Raw genomic sequence first — 10,278 nt, forward strand, 5'->3', positions numbered from 1 at the left:
CATATTAGGATAGATAGAATAAAGATAGATATATGATAGATATTAGATAGATTAGATGCATAAACAGATGCCTAGATAGATGACAGACAGATTAGATGTAGATAGAATACAGTTAGGGCTTGTCCACACACAATGGAATTGCAGCAGAAAATGTCTCCAGCAATTCAGTTAAAAACGCAGACATTCCACTGCAGAAAAAAACACACCATTTCCTGAGGTATATACAGCAGAAAATGGTGCGTATTTTGCTGCATTTTTCATAATGTTAGGAAATGGAGACAACAAATTCTGGCCACTTTCCACAGCAGAAATACGCACCACAGGTCAATTTCTGCTCAGAATTTTTACGCAGTATGTGGATGACATTTGTTAAATCTCATCCACTATGCTGCTACTGTATTCTGCTGCATTTTTTCAATCCGAAATTCCAGCCGGTAAAAACGCGAGTGTGGACGAGCCCTTAGATAGATACAGTTAGGTCCAGAATTATTTGGACAGTGACACAATCTTCATGATTTGGGCTCTGCATGCCACCACATTGGATTTGAAATGAAACAACTGAGATGCAATTGAAGTGTGGACTTTCAGGTTTAATTCAAGGGGTTGAACAAAAATATCCTGTGAAACGTTTAGGAATTGCAACAAATTTTCTACACAGTCTCCTTATTTCAGGGGCTCAAATGGATTTGGACAAATTAACATTACCATATATAAAATGTTTTTTTTAATACTTTGTAGAGAATCCTTTGCAGGCAATGACTGCCTGAAATCTGGAACCCATGTACATCACCAAACACTGGGCTTCCTCCTTTGGGATGCTTTGCCAGGCCTTTACTGCAGCTTCATTTGTTGCTTGTTTGTGGGTCTTTCTGCCTTAAGTTTTGTCTAAAGCAAGTGAAATGCAGCTCGATCGGGTTGAGCTCTGGTGATTGACTTGGCCATTGCATAATATTCTACTTCTTTGCCTTAAAAAAAAGTCCTGGGTTGCTTTCGCAGTATGTTTTGTGTCATTGTCCATCTGTACTGTGAAGCGACGTCCAATCAACCTTGCTGCATTTAGTTGAATCTGAGCAGAAAGTATATCCCTGAACACTTCAGAATTCATCCGGCTGCTTCTGTCTTCAGTCACATCATCAATAAACACTAGTCACCCAGTGCCTTTGGCAGCCATGCATGCCCATGCCATCGCACTGCCTCCACCATGTTTTACATAGGATGATGTGTGCTTTGGTTCATGAGCCGCTCCAAGCCTTCTCCATACTTTCTTACTCCCATCATTCCGGTACCGGTTGATCTTAGTTCCATCTGTCCAAAGAATGCTGTTCCAGAACTGGGCTGGCTTCTTTACATGTTGTTTGGCAAAGTCTAATCTGGCCTTTCTATTTTTGAGGCTGATTGATAGATGGCACCTTGTGGTGAACCCCCTGTATTTGTTCTCATGAAGTCTTCTCTTTATGGCAGACTTAGATACTGATACACCTACTTCCAGGAGAGTGTTCTTCACTTGGGTAGATGTTGTGAAGGGGTTTTTCTTCACCATGGAAAGGATTCTGTGATCATCCACCACTGTTGCCTTCTGTGGAGTTCACGAGATCACCAGTGCACTCTTTTTTTTTTTCAAGAATGTATGAAATTGTTGATTTGGCCACTCCTAACTTTTGTGCTATCTCTCTGATGGATTTCTTAATTTTTTTTCAGCTTAACGATGGTCTGTTTCACTTGCATTGAGAGCTCCTTTGACGTCATGTTGTGGGTTCACAGTAACAGCTTCCAAATGCAAATGCCACACCTGGAATCAACTCCAGACCTTTTACCTGCTTAATTGATGATGGATTAATGAGGGAATAGCCCATGCAGCCCATTAAATAGCTTTTGAGATAATTGTACAATTACATTTGGTCCCTTGAAAAAGAGGCAGCTACATATTAAAGAGCTGTAATTCCTACACCCTTCCTCAAATTAGGATGTGAATACCCTCAAATTAAAGCTTAGAGTCTGCACTTTAAGCCCATATTGATGATATAACTCATTGCTTGAAAATGCTTCCATGGAGAAAGTGAAACGTTGCTGTGTTGGGTGAATAAATTCACATTTTTGCTGAGTGCTGCTTCTAGTCTCATTTCTTGGATGATATAACTCTATATTCAATATGTTTTGGTAAACAGATAAAATGCCGAAACGTGTGTCGCTGTCCAAATAATTCTGGACCTAACTGTAGATAGATAGATAGATAGATAGATAGATAGATAGATAGATAGATAGATAGATAGATAGATAGATATGAGATAGATAGATAGATAGATAGATAGATAGATAGATAGATAGATAGATAGATAGATAGATAGATAGATAGATAGACAGACAGACAGACAGACAGACAGACAGACAGACAGATAGATAGATAGATAGATAGATAGATAGATAGATAGATAGATAGATAGATAGATAGATAGATAGATAGATAGATAGATGCAGAGATAAATAGATTTATTTTTGCTTCTAAACTTCAAATTGTGTGGCCATTTCACCTGTCCTCGTCGTGTTTCACAGCTATGTAGATAGCTCAAGTGATAAATTTTCAGATTTAATGAGGCAAAATTTAAATACTTCAAAAACACCTGCAAGTAAATAATTAAATATATGAGTACGTCTATATCACAAATTGTAAACACACATTTTATTTTTATTCTGCTGTAGTTGAGAGAGAACAATTTTCAAGATTCTGTTTGATGAAGCTATTAAAATTGTGCATATTTGTAATCTTATGTGCACAGATAGGTTCATGTGGATATGTAAACTTTTTCTTACTTAATTAAGGGTCTGTTCACATCTGTGTGGCAGATTCTGTCAAATTTGCCAGGAAAAATAACCCTGCATACGGCGCTATTTTTACAGTCAAAACAATGGATACACCACCGAAACCCAACGGACCACATTGTAAGTCAATGATAAGCATGATGGATCCGTCAGAAAGCCCAAATGCAAGTCTGAACACAGCCTAATAAATATATGAATAATTGAATCCATGGTAGTCTTTTTCTCCATTCTCATGCCACTAGTTGATACAAATGTATAAATGAAATAACATTTTAAAAAGACCTGTCAATGATTGGACAATGCGCAGAAATTTGTTATGTATCCATTACAGAAATTCTCTGTTATTTTGTGCTGTTAGCCCCTTTTTCGGAATTTTAGACCAAGTTACTGGTAGCAGGAAACTGCTGGTATCTAAGAGGTAGTGATCACTGGTGGTTACAGTCTAACGCTTCCTAATGCCCCATGCACAGGGCTGTAGCAGTAATCCCAGTGCGCGATTACATATACGGCCGGCGGCGGACAGTCACGCGCATTTGCGGGCCGTGCTCCCATTATAAAGTATGGGAGAACGGTTCGCAAAATCAAAATATAGGACATGTCCTATTTTTTGCGGAGACTTTCTACGGCCCGGATACCTTCTTGTAAATATATGGGAAGGTGTCCATGGGCCAGAGAAATGAATGGGTCCATACTTTGATCCGCAAATATGGTCCATAATTGCGTATAAAAATTACGGCGTGTGCATGGGGCCTTAAGCAGCGGATTATATGAGCTAGGTACTTCATGATCAATTGAAGCTTCACAAAAGTGGAGCTATTTCTTAAAGAGGACCTGTCACCTCTCCTGACAAGTCTGCTTTAGTAAATACTTGTGTTACTCAAAAAATACCCTTTCATAGGACTCTGCTTTGATTGATTGTATATTGATGGGACACACTCCATTGACAACGGGAATGGTAATGCATAGTTGTCAATTTGTTCATACATTTCCAGGAGGAAAATAAGAAGAACTGCACAACGCAGAGTTCCAGTTGAAAATATGTTCCAGAGTTGTTATTTCATGGGGGATACAAGTATTTGCTAAAACAGACATGTCAGTAGAGCTGACAGGTCCTCTTAAAGATGTCAAATATCAGCACACTGAAACACTGAGTAGTGAAGATAATCCAACTAAGGTTATATTTTTATTTGGTATATGGAATTCAGAACTGTACCATAAAACAAAAATATAACTCTAGTCATTGGTAACTACATTTTCTTTTTAATCTTTCTCTTTTTAATTAATACATTGTTATGTGATGTCTTAGGTCTTATCTGAGACCTTCATTTATTAAAGGTTTTTTTTTTCACTAAGAACACCCATTTCCATATGCCCTATTAGAGCATATAGCCAACATAGAAGGCGAATCCTCCTGCTCAGGATCCCCCTCTATAAACCAAAATGGAGATGCTAACAACAAGCATCACTCACTCTAGCAGGATCTGGCTTTACAATAATTACATTGGTGGCCGTTCATTTGAATGGCTAGTATGTAATACTATATCTTCCCTGCAGCAACCAATGCAAAGTATTATATAGCTTGGCGAAACTTGTCCTGGGGGAAACAGCTGCTCACTGGGACTTTCCTTAGCCGGATTTACAGCGAACAGCAGATCATCATGCCAGCTTCATTCAAAAAGGGTTGGTCAAGGTGAGATAGCTACTTTAAGTGGAGTTTCTAATTTTTATCTTTTCTTGTACAATACTCATCTGCTAGTCCTTCGTGGTAAAATTGGTCTAACGGGTTTTGTTTTTAAATGTAAGTCTTGAGTATGAGCACACAGACAAAAAGGGGCAAAGCTATTAACTATGGTGTCTCAAATCAAAATATGAATAAAGTCCCCTTCCACCATGACCATTACTAGGGTTGGGATTATTATGGTTTCTAAATTTGACCTTTTTTCTCATTTCCATGGTCTTCAAATACTTCCATTTACCATATCCTCCTTTTCCTACACACTTCCATTCAAGTTCTGTGTCCCCCTCCATCATCCACCATAATCATTACCTTACCTTCAACTCTGAAGGTCTTTTAACAGCGGTGGTGCACCGCATACCAGCTTCTATGTCTGCTGCCCTGTTAGTTACACCCACGCAGACAACATTTAAGTGCTTTGTTTTTTACATTTGGGTCATATACACATCATGATACAAATAGATCAAATACAATTCTTAAGGGATATGTTTGTCTGTTTTATTCTTGACCATTGACTTTACCAATAAATAGAATTGACCTCAATGAATTAATTGGTGTAAATGGTTTGTCTCACGAGAAGCCATTTATTGAGCTCAGGATAATTCAGTTAAAAAGTGCTAAATACATTGACAGACATGTTTCTGCTGACCCAAATATCACTAAGCTTAAAAGTGCGTTGTTCTTCATCAGTAAATCAATTTAGAGCAGTTTAGTTGCTCCCAAAAAAAAAGCAGGCAAATGTATCCTAGAAGGAATGGAGCAACTTGAAGGGAGGGTATGAACACGTTTCATTTAGTTCTACGTTAGAAATACATGGGAAAAAAGAGTACAATACATTAAAACTGCATTATCAGGCATTTTTTGGCCCTGAGTGAGTCAGATTTAGAGGACTTTGTGGAATCCTTGGATGATTCAAAATGCAAGAATACTATTTCTAGTCACATCTGATTGGAACTTTAAGAAATGGATGAGATGGGGTCAGTACTACCCTGTCTCTCATTTCACAGACACCATAGCACTAGAATAGTCTGCCTCTATAACAGCTAGAGCCCTGAAAAGCACATATAAACTTTACAAGCCTCGTCCATTCTGCATGAAAAGTAGAATAAATGTAAAAATATATACTTACATCATGTACATTACATCTATATACATCTATAAATTAAAAAATATATACTTTACATCATATATACTTACATCTTCGTCATTTTTCGTAAAGAAGGGACCATCGGTTTTGTTGACTGCCATAATAACTGCCACTACGTCTTTTCCATTCATAATCGGTGTAGCAAGAATATTCTGTGTGTTATATTTTGTAAGATCATCTGCAAATTTGCTGTACGATGCAGTCTATGTAAAAAAATGTTGTATTAGTCACTCATAAAATTAACAAATATAGTCATATCAATTACAGTGTGCTACCCATTTTGGTAATAAACGGCTAAAGTGTACCTACCTTTTCTGGTGACTTTTTTAAGAATAAGCTTAAATGTGTGTACATGAGGAATAACACCATTTCTGGCCATTATATGACTTGTATTCTGTATTATTTAGCAGCTTTCCCCTCAGCAGGCTCTAGCACTAATTCTCAGTTGTCTCTGAGCTAGTGGCTGGAGCCTAACTGCTAACATTTCTTCTATACACCGCACACAAGAGCAGGATTCTCCTCTTCTACCTATCACATTTATATATATATATATATATATATATATATATATACTGCAGCCACATGGAGGACATTATACAGCAGCAGCGAGCAGTGTATCCGAGAATCCAGAACTGGGGTGAAACAGTGAAACCAGAAGCTGCAGCACATCCATGTGTATCGTCCTCACTCTGCTCCTACCTCCCCTTTCCATAAACTTATATGGGCAGCGTGTCTGTCTCTGCTCCTGCTTCCCCTCCCCTCTCCATAGACTTCTATGCACAGCATGTCTCTATCTCTCTCTCTCTCTCTCTCTCTCTCTGCTCCATCCTACTGCTCCCCCCTCTAGTCTGTATAGACTTTGCAGACTGTGAAGAGACACACACCCACTTCCTGCAATCCGCATCCTCTGCTCTGTAACCAGGGACGGACTTTGCTTGACAACAGGGGGTGGACAGTAGATTACAGGAAGGGAGACACCTAGTGGCAGTAAGTTCACACAGAATTTAAATGGATAAAACAATTACATTTTATTAGTAAGTAAATTACAAAGTTGATATATATCAGGTATACTATTAGATTAGCATAAGTTGTTTGAAATGCAATGGATAGTAGGCACTCAGAGGTGTACATAATGGAGAAGGGCTCCATAGTCCAAATCAATGGAGCCCACTTCTGGTGTTGGTTCATGACGCCACTGCACATCAAAGTCTCCAAACAGTAGGGCCCAATGCCTATAATTTTTTTCTTCATATCCTTTGCTACAGACAAGGGTGGCATGGCTGTTTTTTTTTCCCTCCATTGTATTCCAATGTGTCAGTGCCCCAGGCAAGAGAAACCATGCTTCATATCACTGAAGAAAGAAGATGAGCCTACTCTCCATGGAGCCCATAGCATCTGCATGCACTGCCTCTATTATATGTACGCCTATTTAGGAAGGTGCAAAACTACAACTTTGGAACATTTCGAATTTTTAATATTACTTTATCAGAGCAGTTTTGAATTTTTTTTAAATAAAAGTCTATTTTTAGACTACATATTTTACATAATTTAAGCGTAGATGCCAAATAACAAGGGAGACTGATAGTGTAGATTGCCTGAAAAATGTTAAAAAAAATAGTTCAGAGAAAGTAATGGGCTCACGTTATAAGACTGAGCAATCACAAGCCAAACGCTGGTAATCGTATACTATGCACCACCAGTGGATAAACAGACACAGAACCAAAAGTGTTGATGTTGGCGCTGCTGAGATCAGAATTCCAAGACAATGGGATGAGCAACTAAAGTAACTTTATTACCCAAAAAAGAAATACTGGCTACCGTTACTGGATTGGTATCCTCCTCAGGCCATATAACGTAAGGCCTGGGGAAGATACCAATATGGTATTTAAAAACCAGGTCATTATGAATTTTTATGCTGGTTTATAAAGTTACTTCAATTGCTCATCCCATTGTCTTGGAATTCTGATGTCAGCAGCGCCCACATTAACACTTTTGGCTCTGTCATTTTATAACTTCATTGTATGCTGAAGGGACTCCAATATCCTAGAATATTATATTTTCTAATAATATTCACTGACTAAAACATTTTGAAACAATTTTAGAATCACACAGGAGTTGTAACACTGTATTTGGACAACTCGAAGCACATACGTAGTGGAGTACAGAGGTCAGAAAAAGCTTTTGACGTACCTCAGAAACACTTTTGATGTTGATGGTCTTCTTTGTGTGCGCAACATGTCCTACAACTCCAATATCCAAAGGAAACACAATTTCACTGTCAGGTGGCACAAGACAATCCTCCAATATACTGTCTTGCTGGACATTGAAAAGTCTTGTCGCTAACTCAGCAGTACCATTTCTTTGCCTGTACATGAAGAGACTACAGCGATCTGCATGTATAAGACAACTGATTCTCCTTAGAGTCTTAAATACAACTTTTTCCATGTTTATACTTTCTTGCATGTCTTTAATAAGTTCGAAGAGAATTTCACTTTCTTCCACCTGAGCAAGTTCACGGAAAGTAGCAAAATCAATGGCCCGGTCTTTTCGGCCAAAGGCAGTTGCTATTGTCTCTGGCTTGAGCTTCTTCTTGAAATATTTTTCAGTAAATACCGGATTGCTTTCCAAAAATGCCGCCACATCCTCCTTTTTAAGACTCATTTTGAAAGATTACACCAGATGTCAATTTGTTAAAAAAATAATTTTCTTGTATCAAATACTGTGGTTTATGTAATGAGATCCTGGCTGGTGCTCTGTTAGTAACATGAGAATGTGCCAAGTGTGTATTAATCTCACTGTGATCAGCAAAGGATATCCTAATAATGCTGAAGGTGAGTCCCTAGGAGGACAGAGCTGCTCAAGCCAAACAGATCAGGTGACACACGCTAAATCTGTCAATCGTCACCTATCATAGTCTATAACTTACTGCATATATATTGATACAAAATTTAAATAGCCAAATATGCCAAAGTATGCATCACTTTTAAGTCTCTTGTGTGGTTTCAGCAATGAATACTTTACTGTGCATACAGTTGGATTCATTAGATGTCTCTGTGCTATGCATCTTAAACCAAGCTACTTAGGATTGAATTAAACAGACACTTAGATGGTATTATCTGCAGCAGACATGTGACTATCTTATTTGCATTCACTGTTGTGAACATTTATAGTGCCAAGTTTTAAGATTACATATTTCTAAACAATATTTATCTTCATTAACTGATTTAGGCCTCATTCACACGGCAGGGTTTCCCGTCCGGGTGCCGGCCGTTCATAAATCGGCCGGCACCCGGCTGCATTAGGAATGATAGACCCCTAATGGGGCTATTCACACGACCGATTTTTTGACGGCCGGAAAATCCGGCCGTCAAAAAATAGGACATGCTCTATCTTTGCCCGGACACCCGGCCGCCCGGCTCCCATAGAAGTCTATGGGGCCGGGTATTACACGGCCATCACCGGAATGTGTTCCGAGTGATGGCCGGGTTTCCCGGCGCTTGCGCTCTATCTCCTCCTCCTCACAGCGCAGAGTGCATGTGAGGAGGAGGAGTTGATGCCATTCTGACGAATGGCATCGCTGCACACTGTGTTGCAGGGCCGGGGTGTACAGCAGGTGGAGGGAGCGCTGCGCTGGCTCCCTTCCCCTGCTTGTTAAAAGCACCCTGGCTCGGCGACACCTTAGATGGCGCCGCTAGTAGCAGCAGCTGCTGCGGCTGCTACTACTGTAGCGACGCCACTATAGCAGAGCGGGGAAGGTATCTCCCCGCTCTGCTATGTGCTAGCCGCACTTTAGCTCCTTGAAGGAGCGGAATCCCCGTGTGTTCGGGGATTCCGCTCCTGGACAGAGCGCTTGATGTCTCTGTCCATATCTGGGCAGTGACATCAGGGGAAACTCCTGAAGCGGAATCCCCGAACACATGGGGATTCCCCTTCAGGAGCTGCCGCTGATGTCACTGTCCGGATCTGCCCGGCCCGGCACGGATGCATAACTTTATGCAAACCGGCCGGGCAGAATGGCCGATTTTACCGGCCGGCACTCGGGCTCGGACCCGACCCGGTCGTGTGAATCCCGCCTTATACATTTCTTACAAAAAAAATGTGTGCTGAAGAACATAAAGAGTCCTCACTTACTATGATGTAGTCAATATGTTCTGCACAAATTGCATGTATATATATGATAAAACTTCCGATTGTGCAACGTAAAAAGGTATCAGTTACTTCTAAATACAAGGTCTTGTTCACACAATGCAAATTTGGTGTAGGTTTACGTTTTACTTTATATTGTAACGTCTGTGGTTGCTGACCATGAACTCCTTCCATCCAGTTGATGCCTTCTCCCCAGAGATGTCTGCACATACGGCCGTCCTGTTCCACAGTGACCACCAGGGGGTGCTTGCAAGCTCAGTCCAGACCAAAGCACACGCATGTGGGAGATTGAGCTGATTGCTCCTAGAGCACCCTGAGCTATAAGAAGGTCCCAGCCCCATCCTCCCATGCCTGAGCGTTGTTGTCGTATCCTAAGTTTGTCTTGCAAATGGTCCCTTACTGTTTCCTGCTCCCAGTGTTCCCTGTTCCTGTA

General features: G+C 40.2%; 1 protein-coding gene across 1 annotated transcript in view; it reads right to left on the reverse strand.

The window, feature by feature from the left end:
- PDE6B (phosphodiesterase 6B) overlaps positions 1-8,360 on the reverse strand; it is a 75,625-nt gene extending 67,265 nt beyond the window's left edge. Inside the window, exons 1-3 of the mRNA XM_075849856.1 lie at positions 7,890-8,360; positions 5,750-5,902; positions 2,529-2,618 (exon numbers count right to left, since the gene is read on the reverse strand). Of these exons, the coding sequence (XP_075705971.1) occupies positions 2,529-2,618; positions 5,750-5,902; positions 7,890-8,360 (714 nt within the window). The remainder of the gene's footprint in view (positions 1-2,528; positions 2,619-5,749; positions 5,903-7,889) is intronic.
- Between the last annotated feature and the right edge of the window lie 1,918 nt (positions 8,361-10,278).

The sequence above is a fragment of the Rhinoderma darwinii genome, chromosome 1 (assembly GCF_050947455.1).
Source record: "Rhinoderma darwinii isolate aRhiDar2 chromosome 1, aRhiDar2.hap1, whole genome shotgun sequence".
NCBI lineage: Eukaryota > Metazoa > Chordata > Amphibia > Anura > Rhinodermatidae > Rhinoderma > Rhinoderma darwinii.